At 42.7% G+C, this 20,222-nt stretch overlaps 1 protein-coding gene across 1 annotated transcript in view; it reads right to left on the bottom strand.

Moving 5' to 3' along the window:
* The window catches only part of KCNU1 (potassium calcium-activated channel subfamily U member 1), a 91,238-nt gene that overhangs the window by 10,200 nt on the left and 60,816 nt on the right, over nucleotides 1–20,222 (bottom strand). Inside the window, exons 22-25 of the mRNA XM_077919799.1 lie at nucleotides 16,536–16,757; nucleotides 14,450–14,624; nucleotides 1,833–1,919; nucleotides 340–461 (exon numbers count right to left, since the gene is read on the bottom strand). Of these exons, the coding sequence (XP_077775925.1) occupies nucleotides 340–461; nucleotides 1,833–1,919; nucleotides 14,450–14,624; nucleotides 16,536–16,757 (606 nt within the window). The remainder of the gene's footprint in view (nucleotides 1–339; nucleotides 462–1,832; nucleotides 1,920–14,449; nucleotides 14,625–16,535; nucleotides 16,758–20,222) is intronic.

The raw sequence follows: 20,222 nt of genomic DNA, 5'->3' as shown, positions 1-20,222 counted from the left end.
TCATGCTGTTGAATAGTGGGTAGACATGGCAGACGGCACAGCGATTTCTCCAAAGCAGCTCTTTATTTTGTAAGCTGGAACAGAACTGAACAGCAAACAGCTCAGCCGGCCTGCTTTTATAGGCAGCCGGCTGTCAACATTGTAGCAACAACAACCCAGGGTTTCCCGCCTAAAATAACTGACGTGGACCTGAGTGAAAACTATCTACAGTATCCCCCCCGGTGGCCCAAGGTGAGAACTTCAGTACATAAAACATGCTTAACCATTTCTACCCAGCAGTCTTCTAGAGATGGGTGATTTAATATGAGACTCAAGTTGGAAGGTCTAGAAGGGACTCACAGTGCACATTATAGCATCCAAAAAGCTGTCAGAAAATACTGTTCCTCTGGATATCTGTTGCATTCCATAAACAGATTCATTTGTGCTGCTCTGTTCAAAGAATTGTGCATTGGAGGCGATCTCTGAAAGAGGACAAAGCAATAGCAGAAGCTCAGCCGCTTGCAAACATCAAGGTTGTATATAATCAATAGAAATTATCATAATTAAACTCAACAATTTCCTGTGCTGTAAAATAATGGAAATAATGTGAGAGAAAGGAAGGAGCGGTTGCTTTAATGGACTTGTATGACCAAATTATTTACTGAGGCCAGGAGTAGAGATCAATCAAGAAATGAGCTCTTGTGACAATAAATAATGGTGATGATTATCAGTAAGCAAGCAAGCTAGATGCATTTATAACTTGGTGGCACTTGATTAATTATATTATGATAGATCAGAAGTCTTTTGGGCTTTGTGACAAGGCTGAGTACTAAGACTCACCTGGTTTGTGAAAACAAACAAGTCAACATTTAATTACATTTCCCCTACCACACATGCCCATATTTATATTAATACAGTGGAAGACGCAGGCCAACAATATTTGGGAAGCAATATTTGGAAAGTAAGTAAAGTTACTTAAGTAAAAATAGTTAAAATAAGAAAGATGTTCTCAGTTAAGATAATCATTACTGGGGCAGAACAGCCACCATAAAGTGACTTTTTAAATCTGCATTTTTCATATAAGAACATTGTGAATGTTTCTGATATCTCAGGAGACCTTGACTATTCCAAATCCCTCACTGCCAGGCTCAGAAACCAAATCCCTCAATTATTGCATTTCATCGCTTTCTTTTCCCCAAAGGCGATCTTCCTTGAGCAGCAACTGAATGTGGAGAGTGAAGGGCTGCTCCGCAGGTCTTGAATGGACCCCTACACCTTCACAGCCCAAAAGTATCTTGAGGACCCAGTTGCTGCTGGGGAAAGTAACTATTTGGGGAAAGGATGGAGGAATATTCCAACAGACCGAGCTTCTGTATAAGCCTAACCCAAACGCAAAGTTTTGGCTTGGAACATAAAAAGTTTGTTATTTCCAAAGTGGAGGTGCTGTTTTCAACCACCTCCAATTCTGAAATCCAGCCACATCAGTAGTTTTAATCATTACAAACTGTCAAAAGATCCAAGAACGGTGACTGAAAGGAATAGATGCTCACCAAAACTTAAAAGCACTTCCAAATCCTCCAGAAACATCCATGTGGATGTTGCAGGGATGAAAAAAAAGTTTTGCTTTAGTTTCATGCTGAGTCTTTGTAACACTTTGTTACATATATTCTCCTTATAAGCTATTGAGACTTCTTCAAAGCCTGTGAATTAACATTTAAGTCAAATCTTTTTTATGTTCCTTGGACACGGCATGCTGTCATTTTCTGTCTTTGAATTCTAAAGAGGTTGCAGGAGTAAATAAATAATGCATCAGGCATAACACTGGTGAAATTTGTTCCCAAAGAAGAACTTACTCAGCTCAGTGATGATGGGAGTCCGTTTGGAAAGGATGGGCGCTGATGTACTATCAATTGTTCCCTGACTGATTTCCGGTCGAGTAACTTTCAGTAACAATGCAGGAAAAAGAAAGAAGAGAAAGTCAGGGATCAAAGAGCTAAATTTTGAGACTGCCCAAAAGTGCTTATTGTATATTACTGTAACTATAGAAGACTGTTTTTTGCATGCCGTTCTCCCAAGCTTCATTGTCTTGAAAGATTTGAGATATCTACTTGAAAGCTCTTCCTGGAGCTGTTTATTGTCATCAGATATCAGTCAGTCAAACCAGTGGTCCTGAAGCTGTAAATGAAGTCAATCCTAAATTCCATAATTCCTCTTCTCTACTAGCTTTCCAGAGAGGGTACAAAGTAATAAGATCCCTGATGGATCAGACCAAAGCCCATCTAGTCCCACATTGGTTGTATCCAACCATGTTCTACTCACAGTACATCTAGTGAAATTAATGAACCAAGGTTTGTCATATCAATTAGCTTCAATGGAGTAGGACTAATGTTGGATACAACCAAGAGTGGACAACTGGATTCCTATAGGAAGCCCCCAAGCAAGACCTGGGTGCAACAACAGTTTTCCCATGCATAATTTCCTAGTGACTGCTATGTAGAGTTATAATGCCTCCAATAGTGGCGGCATCTTTTTTATATGGGTTGCAGCTCAGCTGATGTGTTGCTTCAGTGCTGCTTAGATCCTCTGTGCTTTGCAATTTTTCTCCTAACTGTTTTAGTTACCCCTCCGTGTTGCCTTGAGCATATGGGAAAGCTGCTCAACAAATAGATTTAGCAAGACATCAGTTGAATTTATCTTAGTTATATTAATTGTTCAATGAAGACCAAAGCCAGTCTGCAAGAGACATCTTTCAGTGTGCATGTGTGTGTACGTACGTCAGTATGCTTGTGTGTATTCTCAGCACCCATCTATCTCAAGAGACAATGGAGTGCGCCTCAGTCCAAAGCTGTAGCCATTTAAGGGTTGTGAGTCATCCCAGAGCCATCCCCACCACCCTGCCTGTAAAAAAGTGACTTTTTCTCATGCAGGCCGGCAGTATTTTCCCCAATTGCTCACTTAGACCTCCATCTGCACTTTGCATTTTAGGGTGCTAAAAGTTTTAAGAGGAAACCCCTATTCCCCTCACAAAGCTATGATACAAAAAGGGATTTAATATCAATCTCTTTTCCCAGGGAACTCTGGGAATTGTGGCTCTCTGAGCATAACAGGGGTCTCTTAACAACTCTCAGCACTATTAACAAACTACACTTCCCATGATTTTTTGGCATAATATTTATTTATATGCAGTGTGAACACAAGACTTTAGACATAAACTTGCTAGCTCCCATTTCCTATGTTTCTGGTCAGTGACTACAAAGGAATAACCTGTGGGAACTAGGGGTGTTGGTCTTCATTTCAAATTACATACACACACCTGAAAAGAGACCCAATTTATGATATAAGAACAGTTTCAGTTTAAAGGATTGGTACAATCTGATTGCAGATTGTGACATAAAAAATACACAGTCCTGTTTATTTGCTTGCAGACAAAGTAAAATAAAGCAAGAATTAGCCCCACCATTTCTCGATTTAAACCCAGGAAAGCATTTGGTGTATTTTCTTCTCCCTCCCATATGCTAATGAAGAAAACAAGGTCACACTACCAAGGTGGAAATAAATTGGATTAAAAATGGAATTGGCTGTATAAGCAGGAATTTGGGTGGTATTAAACTTGTTGGTGGGATATTTTTGTCACGAGATAAAGGAATTATAAAATAGATTTCGGAGTGCACATAGACGAATACAATCCTACAGGATTCAAGGGGGGCACACCTTTGTGCAGCAGTTAATCCAATTTCAAAGTCAATGAGGCCTATAGTAGTCACTCAGCAAGTTGTTTGAAAAAAACAGACCGGGAAGATGAAAATGTTTTCAAAGTGCTATAAGAGGCGCCTATCTAAGACAATGAAATCTTCAATGTCTTAGAGAGCAGATCCACCCTGTTGAATATTATCAATTAAGTATCATATACCTTATCTGTAGGTACTTTACTGTAGGTATTTTATTGACTTCATTTCAGTTATTTGAGAATATCTAGGTAATAGACCAATGTCACACTCTGGTGCAATGATGGGATGAAACATCACTGCTAATACAAATAGGCCGAACGACTGAAACTGGAAAGTTATGGGGGCAGTATAATTAATTTGCCATATTGCTAAAGGAAGGTTTGTGCAACTGAGTTGTTCGATATCTTTTTTGAGGTTTCACTCAAAATGGCCACTGCCCTGTATTCCAGCCACAGCCTCCAAACCATCTTCAATGCTAGGTAGCAGCCAGGTTCTGCTGCCTATGAAGGTATGTGAGCTTGGCAGGACCCTCACAGCATCCTGTAGGCGGATTTGCAAGACCTGGCAGAAGCCAGATGCTGCCTTTGCCAACTAAGGGCATGGCACAAGCTGGACAAGGCAGTCCCACAACAGAGGGCCAGGTAGCAAAATGTGATAATAGAGTGCATTACATTCATATAACATGAAGGTGACCAGAGCATGGATTACTATGTCCAAGCTATCTTTAACTAGGGAATGGCTAACCAAAACTGGAAACAGTCACTCTAGACCAGTATTGGTAGCAGCTCTCCAGGGTCTTGCACTTTCTCTGCCACTGGATTATTTTAACCTGCTGTGCCAGAAATTGAACTTGGGACATTCCGCATGTGAAGCATATGCTAAACCACAGTTCCTCCCATAGGAGGGGGCAGATAGAAAAGGCCTGAAAGAAGGGGCAAAATGCAGCAAGTGAAAGAAGGATAGAGAAAGAAGTTGTTACACGAGGAGGACAATGTTCCTGCCCCTCTCCACCTGGCCTAGGGTGGGGCCTGACAGGCCATATAAGAACTGCTGCTGTGGTTGCTGTTCAGCAAGGACCTGGGTATTCTGAGGGAAGTTTTGTTGGGAGTTTTTGCTGATGTTACTGATATTAACTTTTTGTATTTTTATTTCTACAGTCATACCTCCACTTACGTATCCCTCTGGATATGTAAACTTTGGGATGCGAACGTGGCAAACCCGGAAGTATTTTTCTGGGTTTCATCACGTGCGAATGAGCAGAAGTGCTAAACCATGCCATGCACATGTGCAGAAGTGGCACCTCCGGTTGCAAATTCCTTGGGATGCAGCCGGACCCCCGGAACGGATCCCCTTCTCAACCAAAGATACCACTGTATGTGGAAATTGTTCAGTTTGGTTATGTAGTTTTTAATGCATTTTATTTATTTTTATGAATACTTTGCTATGTTTGTAATTATGTAAATCTTTTCATATTGTAAGCCGCCTTGAGCATTATTTTAACTGTGGAAAGGTGGCATACAAATAAAAAATGATGACGACGATGATGAACGTAGCAGAGGCCAAGAGGGGGCAAAGTCACCTGGAATCGGGGAAGAGAATCTGAGGCTATTGCCCACTTTGTCACCTACAATCTATCTTTTTGGCTGCTACCATCCCCATCTCCACTGTTTGATGGACACTTCTCTGATTTCTAGATTAATGGTCCTTTCTTCTCACACAGCATAAGATTTAATGGAGGGAGAGAGAAAATCACAAGGCATTATTTTGACTGAATGTGGCTATGATGATAAGGAAAACTGTGTATTAAGATTTCAGTGACATGGTTATAATAATAATTTATTATTTATACCCCGCCCATCTGGCTGTGTTTCCCTAGCCACTCTGGGCGGCTTCCAACTGAATATTAAAAACAGTACAGCATCAAACATTAATGCTGTAATGCTTAACCAGCATTAATGCTGGTTAAAGTGGTTATGGTGGGGGAGGACATTTGACTGTGTTTGTGTGTCTGTGTGTGTGACACTCCATTGCTCATGCTTTTATGAAAGGTATTTCTAAAAAAATATTTCTAAAAAATAAACGTTTTAAAGGGGAGGAGGAGGGTCCTCTAGTGCCCTATTGAGGTTATTGGAGGGCATCGGTGGAGCTGGATCTGACTTCTGTCCTTGGCCCCTTTTACCCCAAACTTGGGAGAGTGTTTGCACAAAAGCCAGATAAGAAGAAGAAGAAGAAGAAGAAGAAGAAGAAGAAGAAGAAGAAGAAGAAGACGACGGAGACAGAATGGTGATGCATCACATTTCAGAAACAAGGCCAGGTAAGTGAGACAGGTAACTATCCATGGTGGAAAACATGCCTTGAATGCAAAAGGCCTCAGGATTGATCCTTGGCATCCCCAGCTGAGTCTCAGGGGATGGAAAAGACCCTTCTCTGTCTGAGACCCTGGAGAGCTTCTGCCAAGTTGGTGAGACAATCCTTGGCTACATACACAAATCATCTGACCAGATATTAGGAAGCTCCATGTTACAAAGAAGCTCCTTTAATAAGGAAGCTCCATACAACTCCAAAAACTGGTGGAGAAAATCAAATGAGAATTCCAGCAGTGCACCTATTCAGATGAGACAGTTTTTTGATTTTAATATGAAGGTAGCCATGCCATGGCTACAGTTTCCTTATGTCAATATTTTTGCTCCCCAGGAGTACACAGCCCTATACCTGAAATCTCTCATCTTGGCAGGCTGCTATTACAAAAGATTACCTAATTGCACATTTCTACTGTATGTTTGGATTGTAGCAGCATATTAAGCTGTCAGGCTTAATTATTGTTGTATGTTTAGATTATGCCACAGATTATTTAGTTCAGTACCTAGGTTTGCCAACCTGTTTGTGATGGGACATGACAGGATACTAATTACAGCAATGCTGAGAAATCTATTCCCCCCCCCCCATGGGAAACAATGTCATGTTTCCACCCCTATTAGGAGAGTTCCATACCCCTGTATTTAGATAACAGAAGGTTATCAGCTAACTGAGCCATATAAGATCTCCCATGAACGAAGTGTGTCTGCCTGAGCTCATTGTGAGTTCTGAAAGGTTTTTACGCCGATGAAAAATCTTTAAAGAAAAAGATTTCATAAAGAACTTCAAAACATCAAACAATATTTGCACAACAAAAAAAGATGGTATGAAAGCACAGAACATTTAACAAAAATCTCAGTGTAGCAGCTGAAATAAGTACAAGCACATTTTGAAAGCTTACTATGAATTCCTAAGGAAGTGGAGTTAGTCTTTCATTCGACATCCTAGTCATATGATCCCTCTGAGCTTTCCCAGTGAGGAAGAGATGAAGCCCCATTGATGTGAGGGACTGAGTCAGGTGTGGGGAAGCTGTGGCTCTTCAGATGTTGCTGAACTACAACTCCCATCACCCCTGGCCATTGGAGTTGTAGATCGGTAACCTCTGGAGGTTCCCCACCCCCCACCCCAAAGGTTCCCCACACCTGGGCTAGAATGTCATTGAGGTTCTCTGAACTGGGATCTATATTTATACCCTTAAAACCGTGAGCTTTGCTAATGATACCTAAGTTGAAAAATACCTTTGACATGCATTTTTTAACAACTGAGTTATTTGCGTTACAAGCTATGACAAGAAGATGAATATAAGCTTCATTTGTATAGGTAAAGGTAAGGTAAAGGACCCCTGGATGGCTAAGTCCAGTCAAAGTCAACTATGGGGTTGCGGCACTTATCTTACTTTCAGGCCGAGGGAGCCGACTTTTGTCCACAGACAGCTTTCTGGATCATGTGGCCAGCATGACTAAACTGCTTCTGGCACAACAGAACACCATGACAGAAACCAGAACGCATGGAAATGCCGTTTATCTTCCTGCTGCAGTGGTACCTGTTTATCTACTGGTGTGCTTTCGAACTGCTAGGTTGGCAGGGGCTGGGACAGAGCAACTGGGGCTTACTCTGTTGGGGGGATTCAAACCGCTGACCTTCTGACTGGCAAGCCCAAGAGGCTCAGTGGTTTAGACCACACGTCCCTGATTCTATTACCCTGTTTGTTTGAACTTTCAAAATATCCTTATTCCAATTTTTGTCTTTTGAAGTTACCACTGAAGAACAAACTGTGTGAAGCTCAGCTTATCACTAAACAATTTCTTGGCTTTAGGTAAGGTCCGTGCCCTACCTGTGATTCTCTCAATATATCTTTTTAAGCTCCAAAGTTATTTCCACTGTACCTTCATTGTATCCTGTAAGCATTGTATCCTGTAATAATACTAGCTGAGACCTAACTAGTTCAGGACCAGGTTATCTCCAAGACCACATTTCCCTGAATAATCTTCCCAGTCCACTGCGTGTGCTATCATGCCCCTCAGTTGTCCTGCTGAAATCTGAACATCCCATTTTTGAGAGCTGTGCTCTTGTGTGAGAGCATGGCACCCAAAAATGCGTGAGAGCTCGGTGCCCAAAACATGTGACATTGCGGCAGCAGAAGGCGTGTCCTTTGGGGCTGTGATCTCACACAGGAGCATGGTGCCCAAAAACACGTTTTTTAGGCTTTGTGCTCTTACATAGGTCATGTGACTCGTTCGGGAGCATGGCCCTTGGAAGATGAGCATCCTGGTTTTCCGCTACAACATGTTGAAGGTATGGGTAATGGGACAGGGCCCTCCTGACTGTTCCATGGCCTACTGTAGGTTGGTTGGCAGGGGTCCAAAGGAAGTCCTTTTCCACTATGGCACCCTTTCTTATTAAATGAGCTCCCTAAGGAGATCAAGTGAGCAGCAATGAGCTTTCTGTCTACTCTGACATTTCCTGACTTGGTATTTGGTTCTGATTACTGTACTTTACTTATTTAGTTAAAAGCATTTATATACTGCTTAAAGCAATAAACAATATAATTCAACCATATTTTATTTGGTAAAAAAACGAGATGCTGCTACTCATAACTTGATAAAAGTGCTGTTTGTGGGTACAGTGGTACCTCGCAAGACGAATGCCTCGCAAGACGGAAAACTCGCAAGACGAAAGGGTTTTTGGTTTTTTGAGTTGCTTCGCAAGACGGTTTTCCCTATGGGCTTGCTTCGCAAGACGGAAACGTCTTGCAAGTTTGTTTCCTTTTTCTTAACACCGTTAATACAGTTAATACAGTTGCGACTTGACTTCGAGGAGCAACTCATAGCGCGCGGTGTGGTAGCCTTTTTTGAGGTTTTTGAAGACTTTGGTGATTTTTGAAGCTTTTCCAAAACTTTTCCGTAACCGTGCTTCGCAAGATAAAAAAATCGCAAGACGAAAAAACTCGCGGAACGAATTAATTTCGTCTTGCCAGGCACCACTGTACCAGCACAAAATGGATGCCAAAGGCAGCAAAAAAAAAAAAAAAAAAATGATGGTACTTTGTACAAGTAAGTAATGTCACACACAAAAAGAATTTGATATCCCGCTTTATGACTACCTGAAGGAGTCTCAAAGTGGCTAACATTCTCCTTTTCCTTCCTCCCCCACAACAAACACTCTGTGAGGTGAGTGGGGCTGAGAGACTTCAGAGAAGTGTGACTGGCCCAAGGTCACCCAGCAGCTGCATGTGGAGGAGCGGAGACGCGAACCCGGTTCACCAGATTATGAGTCTACCGCTCTTAACCACTACACCACACTGGCTCTGTCCACACCATACCAGCACTGTCCTTAAAAGAAAAATATGATATTAAACTAGTAAAGCAGTGGTATGAAAGCATAATCAAATGATTTAAAACAGGAAACAAAAAACAGTATCCAATCTTATGCTCAGATATATTTCTAACCATGTTTACAGATGCTGAGTAGAAAACACTAAGCTATGAATTCTAACTGGAAAGACAGTTGGTGTCTAGGTGAATGGTGAGCTATATCAAGCTATGTCAAGCTTAGTAGGGCAGGGAATATACCTAATATTTGCTTTCTTTCTCGATATTTCTGCAAGATCCATCAGGGTGGACTTCAGTAATATGGCGCTCTGAATTTTTTCTTATTTTCTTTTAATTCCTTTTCTTTTAAATTTCTTTTAATTCCTTTTGGTATAGTTTTTTTTATGGCTCTTCCCAGCAGCTACCAGTATAAATACAGGATATTATTATTGTTGGGGACGCGGGTGGCGCTGTGGGTAAAAGCCTCAGCGCCTATGGCTTGCCGATTGAAAGGTCGGTGGTTCGAATCCCCGCGGCGGGGTGCGCTCCCGCTGCTCGGTCCCAGCGCCTGCCAACCTAGCAGTTCGAAAGCACCCCCGGGTGCAAGTAGATAAATAGGGACCGCTTACTGGTGGGAAGGTAAACGGCGTTTCCGTGTGCTGTGCTGGCTTGCCAGATGCAGCTTTGTCGCGCTGGCCACGTGACCCGGAAGTGTCTCTGGACAGCGCTGGCCCCCGGCCTCTTAAGTGAGATGGGCGCACAACCCTAGAGTCTGTCAAGACTGGCCCGTACGGGCAGGGGTACCTTTACCTTTATTATTATTGTTATTGTTGTTGTTATTATTAGTCCCCTTGGCTTGGTGCCTTGTGTGTGTGTGGGGGGGGGGGGACGACCACCCAAACAGCCCTAAATCCAGGGCTATCTAATCTAATCATGAAGCAAAGATTAACGAGAAGCTATTTAGGCAGCAATAAATTGCAACCTTAATTAAAACTAAGTGAAATGATGAATTAGAACACAGACTTCTGGGATCACAATGTCACTATATCTTCTCTCTCTAATACAGTGGTACCTCAGGTTACAGATGCTTCAGGTTACAGACGCTTCAGGTTACAGACTCTGCTAACCCAGAAATAGTACCTCGAATTAAGAACTTTGCTTCAGGATGAGAACAGGAATTGTGCAATGGCAGCGGGAGGCCCCATTAGGTGAAGTGGTACCTCAGGTTAAGAACAGTTTAAGGTTAAGAACGGACCTCCAGAACGAATTAAGTTCTTAACCCAAGGTACCACTGTACACATAACTGGAAACAGTAGCAACACTTTACAAGAGTAGGGGGGGAAATGGCACTTTTGCATGTGTGGATGTAAGTTGCTGCTACTCTATAAAGATTTTCCCTACATTCAAAAGCTAGTGCTTTGGGATGACCAGTCCCAAAGTGAGATTGGAGTGTGTTGGACCTTCACTGAACTCTACAAAATAGGATTTACAAGATAAATGTATTGAGCCCATTGGTCCAGCAGAGCTCTTCTTATACAGTGGTACCTCGGGTTACATACGCTTCAGGTTACAGACTCCGCTAACCCAGAAATAGTACCTCAGGTTAAGAACTTTGCTTCAGGATGAGAACAGAAATCGTGCTCCGGTGGCGCGGTGACAGCAGGAGGCCCCATTAGCTAAAGTGGTGCTTCAGGTTAAGAACAGTTTCAGGTTAAGAACGGAGCTCCGGAACGAATTAAGTTCTTAACCCAAGGTACCATTGTATTCTTATGGAGGTAGCTATCACAATCCTGTATGCTGCACTGCAACATTTGGCCAGCCACTAAACTGGATCACGTTACTATGTAGTTTGTTTAAGAGCAATGTGTTACTTTGTATTTGCAACATTTATTATGTAACTAGTTTATAACAGTTGGCAGTAAACCGTTTTCTTGCGGTGGAGAGCTCATTCATTTCTATTCTGCACAAGGTCCGGATCAGGGATTCCACTTGCAACATCCCTAACAAAAACTGTGTGTGCCACACAACCTGCCCTGCACCTCATAAGCTAGCCTACTGACCCTACTCCAATGCAGAAGAGTCGACTTCCAGTCAGGTTGGCCTCTGCATTGTGAAATGAAGGGAAATAGCATGTGGCGCTGTGGGTAAAAGCCTCAGTGCCTAGAACTTGCCGATCGAAAGGTCGGCGGTTCGAATCCCCGCGGCGGGGTGCGCTCCCGTTGCTCGGTCCCAGCGCCTGCCAACCTAGCAGTTCGAAAGCACCCCCGGGTGCAAGTAGATAAATAGGGACCGCTTACTGGCGGGAAGGTAAACGGTGTTTCCGTGTGCTGCGCTGGCTCGCCAGATGCAGCTTTGTCACGCTGGCCACGTGACCCAGAAGTGTCTCCGGACAGCGCTGGCCCCCGGCCTCTTAAGTGAGATGGGCGCACAACCCTAGAGTCGGACACGACTGGCCCGTACGGGCAGGGGTACCTTTACCTTTTTACCTTTACCTTCATCTTAGGCAACAATATGCCTTTGGCCAGCCCTGGAGAAAGAATGCTGGGATAGGTGGATGGACTTTTGATTTGGACCTATTCCTCTTATTCTCTGTACCGTACTCCCTTTCTGTTCCATTTTCCTCCCAGCCAGTATGGAGCCTAGCAGGTGGGAAAAGGTCTTTGACATTTTTAAAAATCACATCTTCTGCTAATGTAGAAATGGTTAAGGCATGCCCTCATTTGAAGGCACAGGTCTAGCACGACCACTGGTTGATTTTGGCCCCAGAGACATCCAGATCATAAGTGTGAAGATGTTTCTTGAACAACTGAGCTTCCTCTTTGATGCAACACACTCTGAACCCCTTAAAATCCCCATTCCTGCTTAGTTATTACCACCTTTTTTAAAAAATGCAGACCCATCATTTCCTGATTCCACACACACACACCCCTGACTTATTCAAGGGAGTTACATTATGAGTCTACATCACATTCATGACAAAAAAATGCATTTTTGGCAAAGTTTTTGATGTGAAACAAAGAGACTTTATCTACTGTTGCAAAGTTTAAAATAACAACTGAATGGGAACAGCAGGGTGGCAGTATGTCAAAACAACTCAGAAACTGGTCTGTCAGCAGCTGAGAAGAATTGTGTTTAAAAGGCAAGTTTTTAATTGTCATTATTTTTTATTTTATTTTTTAAAAAACAGATGAGAAACTTCTCAGCCTTACTAAAAATCACATTAACAGTACAATCCTATGCATATTTACTCTGTTGAATGGGAAAATATCCACTGAAGGCTGCAATACCATACCCATTTTTCTTGGAGTAAGCCCCATTTAACTAAATAGGATTTACTTCAGAGTAGCCATGCATAGGAGTGCACCACTGATCTAATTTCCAGCTCCTGGAACTTTGCTGGATTCAACACTCAAGAATTGAGTCTGCTGCATTTATTCCCCATCATCTATCACAGTTAACCTTCTCTGTGGGAGATTTTATGGAATTTTTTTTGACAGGAAAATGTCACCTCATGACAATTTTTCTCTGTCATTGCACAGTTAAAGCTTTCTTATGAAGGTGCCCGCACACACTGTCAGTCTTATCGCCCGACTTACAGTACAAAGTGACTTCAAAACTGTGGTAAATTATCCACATGATCATGTGACGATGCCTTCAGAAACAAGTTTCTTCCTTTACCTAGGAAAATAACTACTACTTCCAAGTTATTGGGCTCCCTATTAGATAATATTCCTCCAGAAGTGGAGCTGATTTCTGCTTGCACAATAGAGTGTTCAGTTCTTTGCCTTCATCCATGCACACCCTAAATACATTCAGTGCCGAATTTATGTAAAGCTAAACAAGCTATAGGGACGCGGGTGGCAGTGTGGGTTAAACCACAGAGCCTAGGACTTGCTCGGCGGTTCGAATCCCCGAGACGGGGTGAGCTCCCATTGCTCGGTCCCTGCTCCTGCCAACCTAGCAGTTCGAAAGCACGTCAAAGTGCAAGTAGATAAATAGGTACTGCTCTGACGGGAAGGTAAATGGTGTTTCCGTGCGCTGCTCTGGTTCGCCAGAAGCGGCTTAGTCATGCTGGCCACATGACCCGGAAGTTGTACGCTGGCTCCCTCGGCCAATAAAGCGAGATGAGTGCCGCAACCCCAGAGTCGGTCATGACTGGACCTAATGGTCAGGGGTCCCTTTACCTTTAAACAAGCTATAGCTTAGGACTCCACTCTCCTGGAGGCCCCACAAAAAATTAAAAGGAAAAAAACCCTGGATGTACATTTCCAAAATATAAGATAAAAACAAATAAAACAAAACCTACATACAGCAACAGTGTTTTGTGTTGTGTAAGCTCCTATGATGTAAGTAATGGGCCCCGCCTGCTAGCCTGCTCCCTAAAATATCACTGGTTTGCTCATTTCTGTATATAGCGTGCCTACATTCTGCATGTGCAAATGGCTTTAGATACCAATTAGGTCCATAAATTACCATACAGCATATATTCAACACAAAAGCAGCAACAATTTGTTGTTGACAAAGGACAGCCGGACATATAAAGGGCCCCGTTACCTTCAGTAAAAGGGATGCAGGTGGCGCTATGGGTTAAACCACAGAGCCTAGGACTTGCCGATCAGAAGGTCGGCGGTTCGAATCCCCATGACGGGGTGAGCTCCCATTGCTCGGTCCCTGCTCCTGCCAACCTAGCAGTTCGAAAGCACGTCAAAGGGCAAGTAGATAAATAGGTACTGCTCCGTTGGGAAGGTAAACAGCGTTTCCGTGCACTGCTCTGGTTTGCCAGAAGCGTCTTAGTCATGCTGGCCACATCACCTGGAAGCTGTACGCCAGCTCCCTCGGCCAATAAAGCGAGATGAGCACCGCAACCCCAGAGTCGGCCACGACTGGACCTAATGTTCAGGGGTCCCTTTACCTTATCTTCAGTAGCTTAGGACCTCATCAAACCTAAATCTGGCCCTGAATATATTCTAGGGGGTCCCCTAACCCTCTGGAGCCGATGTGGGGAGAAGTCTGTGTGGGGAGAAGTCTTTCCCTTCCTTACCTAATGATGTGGGGAGAAGTCTTTCCCTTCCTTACCTAATGATGAATTTGCTTTAAAATGTAAGGAACGGATGTTCAGAGTAGCCAGGATAGATTTTGTATCCACCAGGATTTGATCACCAGGACCTCTTGCATGGGCCGAGAGAATGGCACACATGCTACAAAACTGGATGTTGGCTGCTTTGAGATCAGAACAGGAAAGTGCACTGCCCTGGTAAAGAAAAAAGAAAAGGAGTGGAAGTCATGAGGGTCAAAGGACTGGCAAGACTGAAAAATCCAAGCTTCAGCTGAAACATCACCATCATCATCATTTGAATTTATATACCGCCCTATACCAGAGGGTCTCAGGGCAGTTCACATAATAAAATCAAAATATAAAACCACAACATACCTAATAAAAATAAAAACAACAGCCCAATACCCTCCCCAAAGAAACACATTTTAAAAGGGCATAGGATATAAACTGGATCAACCAAAGGCCTGGTTAAAAAGGAATGTTTTTGCCTGGCACCTAAAGGTGTATAACGAAGGCGCCAGGCAAACATGTATTCAGAAGCTTCGGTGTTTGTTCAAGAGAAACTTGAATCCCATAAAGGCAGGTAAGTCCCATTTCAGGGACACTGACTAAAATACACCCCTTATTTTCTGTTGAATATATGAAAAAAAGGTGATGCTTCAGAACAAGGGGCAGATTTCAGATTAAGGAGGCTCTAGCAGGAGGCCATCAGAACCTGAACAGGAAAGCAAAAAGTAGAGAGCTTCTGCACAGAAACAGGGTATTCATGAGGTGTGCTCCACTGATACTCTCAAGAGGAAGTCAAATGATGTTTCTCTCGGAGCCAAATGCACTGGATTTGGAATGAAAACCCAAGTTCCAAAGGAGAACCCAGCAGCTGTTGTACAAGGTGGTTGGGAATAACATGTTCCAAGGTTTTCTTTCTTCAGAGGCAAATCTTCTCAGACGTGATGAACAAGCATAGCCAGGCCAGTGTGTGATCAGTTTTGTAATACTGACTTTTGTTCATCTCATCCAAAGGGGATCTTGGATAGGAAAGCTGTTCAGGTTGCAGCTGCTGATCTTTCCTATGCAAGATCTTCCTTCAAATTACACCAACAAGTGCTGTCAGTTAAATGAGAAAGTGACCATGCATTAAGATTGGCTGAAATTGTTCATCACATCCAAAGAAAAGTAGCTGCCTAAATGGAATAATCCCATAAACCAGGAGTAGGAATCAAATTAGGCCTGACGGGTGTCCACACTCACTCATCTCACACTTGATGTGATATCAGGTGTGGAGCAGGTAGAGTTAAGTCTCCAAGGGAGAAATAATTTCTTGGCAAGTGGAGCTTACTGAAAGCACTGATTGGCTCTCTGGTGCTGACAGCAAGCTCCTCTGAAGTCGTACATTTGCAGGTGCAGGCTAGATGCAACCTACTCCTGAAAATGAGTGTTTCCTTTTTGCAGACAGCTCTGATGATCTGCAGAGGAAATATATCTATTTGCAGGAATGCTCTGAATCCAAACTGTGCCTGCAAACTAACAAAGCTGGGCTCACTATCAGAGCAAATCACTGCTGACAGTGAGCCTTTTTACATTGTCATGTGACAGCATAATGACATAAAATGATTGGCAGGTGACCAGACACACCCACTTGTCAAAAATAACTCCCAGGCGGTAGGCCAGTTTTCTTTCTGACCCTTGGGTTGAAAAGGCTTACCCACCCTTACAATAAAGTAGATGTTGGGAAACATTAAGGCAATAAATAGAGAAGGTTTGTTTCATCTATTCATGCTGACCATGATGGGAAAGCACTCTGTTTATGTATTGCTAACTTGTTTGTTTCTTCATTTTTGACAAGGCTTTTACTTCCAAAGGCATAGCCTCCTTAAATTACGCCATGTGAACATGTTAACTCCTTTTGATCAGTTGTGTTCAACTCAATCCCAAATGCCCACAAAGAGAAGATATTATATGATTAATAATGTCAGGGATGTTTATATTTTGATGATCCAGTATCATTAGAGTTGCTCTGAGGAAGTTTTGAGATCCATGATTTTAACATAAATGCATTTTAAGATGAGAATATTGGGGAGGGGTACGATATGTAAAGAATATGTATACCCTCAGTAAGAATAGTTTGGGGAAATTTTGGATGAATTCCCATTCTCTGTGGAGATAGTCAAGTGATCCAAGAAAGACAATATCCTTCAGCTCACTGAGTGTGAAGTTACTGGCTCGCAGAGGCATCACAAAGTTCCGCAGTCCAATCAGCGCAGAGGTAGCATCTCCAAAAACACAGACTACAATGTGCTCACGCATATCATTGGATTGCCCCTTGCGTCGCTTCTAAACAGGACAAAACAGAACTATATGAAGAAATGAAACATTATTTTAGAAAAATAGTTAAAGGGAAAGGGGGCGATTCTCATGTTGGGAAAGGGATCCTTGACATAATGTCATATGTGCTGCTTTCAGATTTTGGGGGGCCCTTCAATATGATGCTTGCTCATTGCTGTCACAGCGACAACTACCCATTCATTGTGACTGCAATTAATCCAGAATGCGGCAGCTAGACTGGTGACTGGGAGTGGCCGCCGAGACTATATAACACTGGTCCTGAAAGATCTTTATTGGCTCCCAGTAGGTTTCCGAGCACAATTCAAAGTGTTGGTGCTGACCTTTAAAGCCCTAAATGGCCTCGGTCCTGTATACCTGAAGGAGCATCTCCACCCCCATCGTTCAGCCAGGACACTAAGATCCAGCGCTGAGGGCCTTCTGGCGGTTCCCTCACTGTGAGAAGTGAGGTTACAGGGAACCAGGCAGAGGGCCTTCTCTGTAGTGGCGCCTACCCTGTGGAACGCACCCCCAGCAGATGTCAAGGCAATAAACAACTATTTTACTTTTAAAAGACAACTGAAGGCAGCCCTGTTTAGTGAAGTTTTTAATGTCTGACGCTGTATTGTTTTTAATATTCAGTTGGAAGCCACCCAGAGTGGCTAGGGAAACCCAGCCAGATGGGCAGGGTATAAATAATAAATAATTATATATTATATTATTTACCTTCTCCCCTTGGACTCAGTTCATACCATTATCGAGAGGGAGAGGAGCAAAGGGAGTGACTATCAAGAGTCTTTGGTTCCTTCTCCTTCCACCTAGTCCTACCAGTTTTCTTGGAAAGGGTAGGCAAAAGGATAGTGACAGCAAGGGAAAGCAAGATAGGTCATGCCTGATGATACAGATACATGATTTTAGCCAGGTTCACCACAAAGACTAGTGGTTGAAACAAACTGAGAAGAGGGGATACCAATTTAATTTCCCTGTCCAAATCTGAAGTTCAGAATGTATCACACTATCTCAAAATGTCTTTTTTCGCTTATGGAGGGGAACCTCCTCCCCCTCCCAAGACCAGAATTTCAAGTGTGATATTCTAGGATTTCAACTTCTGTGGTTTGGAAGGTGGATTTCAGTTTAAATTACACAGAATGTTGGCACTTCTCTTCTTTAAAGACCAGTGATTCATAGGAAATCAGATTCATTCAACTGATCAGCCACCCATAAGCAATTATCTAGGCAATGTACATTTAAAAAACCAACAACGAAGAAACAAAAACCTATTCAAAATCAGTGTTATGATAAAACAAGTTAAGAAGCAGCAAAGAAGGCAATTTTGAAATCAAAATAAATCACTTTAACGCAGAGATCAAGAAATTAAAACATTGCAGTACCAATTTGAACAGAAAGCTGAAATAATTAAAATATCAGAGAGCTAAATAGCCATATGTTGCCTTTTAAAAAATAAATGTTAACATTTTAAAAGTCCTGCGGGCAGTGTGTGTGTGTCTTTCCTTGGTACTGAAAAGCCATTAAAGTAGGCAACAGTTAAGCCTCTCTGGGAAGGACATTTCACAACTGAGGGGCCACTGCTGGAAAGGCCCTTTCTGTTGTTGCCATTTTCTGTATCTTAGTGGCTGGATATCCTAGAAGAAAGACATCATTTGATGATCTGAAGGCTTGGATAGGCAGTCTTTCAGATACAGGCAGAGCAATCCTATCAAAAGCTGACCAAATTTATGTCAGGTGAAATTAAACTGGAGTAATTTACACCTATTCCATACATTTTTCAGGTGCTGGGCAACTGCCATGTGAACTGGCCTGAGTCTGGCACCCTTTTTGCCAGCATGGCATCCACCAGATTGCCAGGTCATGTGATTCAACTGAAAGAGGCTGTGAACAGGTGTCAGTCTTTCCTTGTCCCATCACACCCTTCTGTGCCACTTTTTGGGGACTTACACAAGCGTATGTTCTGCCAGCTGAGCCCTGGCTAAACTGGGATGAGAGTTACACTGGCTCAACTGGGACAGTTGGATATCTGCCTATTCTAAATTCACTCATTGTGGTGGATTTTGGGTTTGTGTTGGACTTTTAGGCCCCATACCAAGAAGAACTTCAACGATGGGGGTGGACACTTTGTGTCTGGTGCAGAAATATATGTTGTGCCTAGCACTGGTCTAGCATACACACGCACTTTCACAATTCCTCCCCTTTTTCAAAACAAAAAAATTTCCTTCCAGTAGCACCTTAAAGACCAACTAAGTTAGTTCTTGGTATGAGCTTTCGTGTGCATGCACACTTCTTCACACGAAAGCTCATACCAAGAACTAACTTAGTTGGTCTTTAAGGTGCTACTGGAAGGAATTTTTTTTGTTTTGACTATGGCAGACCAACACGGCTACCTATCTGTAACTCCCCTTTTTCAGTGATAGCTCCTACCGGGTGGAATGCTCTGTCCCATGAGACTAGGGCCCTGCAGGACTTGATCTCCTTCCGCAGGGCCTATAAAACAGAGCTATTCCACCTGGCCTTCAATTTGTATTAGCCTGATCTTCTATTCCCCTTTCCCCTTTCCTCTTCTATGAAGAAACCCTTTCTGGAACCCCACATTTACATTCTTCCCTGGTCCCCTTGCTGGCCCCAGTAGGACCAACTTGGCTAGTTAGCCCTGGTGATCATTTGATGTCTATGACTGGGTTGTTGTTTTTTTCTTTCCCCAAAATGACCCTGAATTTTTGAATTTTATTGATATTGATGCTGCATTTTATGTTGTATTTTATGCTGTTTTATGCTGTTTTTAAGTCACATTTTAATCAATGTTTTATATTTGCTGTTAGCCGCCCTGAGCCCGCTTTTTAAACCGGGAAGGGCGGGGTATAAATAAATTATTATTATTATTATTATTATTATTATTATTATTATTATTATTATTGGAATTTTTCAATGAGAGATGTCCAGCAACATTTCTCAACAGCCCACTAAGCATGCCAATGAGAATAATGTTATGTCATGCAACTCAGCAGTATTCCTGGGGTAGATGCTCCAATAGGAAGGATGCTATGACATGAGACAGTGTCATTCCTATGGGGCATTCATTCCACGAACAACAACAAACTACTTAGGGAAGCCAAACTGCCACCTCTTATGGTAACAAGGCTTTTTTGGGTGGGTGGGATGCATAGGTCTGATTCAACCTGTGGAATCAGTGCAACTGGAAATCAGCACAGGACGCCTTGTGGTTGGCAGCTGCCACTGGGCAAAACTCTTTGGTGAATGAGCATTCAGCCATGGCCATGTTCTTCACTGGTCATGAATGTATTCTGGAGATTAAGGACTTCACTGACACTAAGATCAATGAGTTTCACACTTAACTGAACACCACCAACATCCCAGTGGCAATGCCCTTTGAAAAGCACAAGGTACCCTGAGGCCTGCTAGCATAATTAAGCAATTCATAGGCTAACCAACAAAAATTGG

Source organism: Podarcis muralis, chromosome 15, assembly GCF_964188315.1.
Source record: "Podarcis muralis chromosome 15, rPodMur119.hap1.1, whole genome shotgun sequence".
NCBI classification, from domain to species: Eukaryota; Metazoa; Chordata; class Lepidosauria; order Squamata; family Lacertidae; genus Podarcis; species Podarcis muralis.
This window is presented reverse-complemented; position numbering and strand designations above follow the sequence as displayed.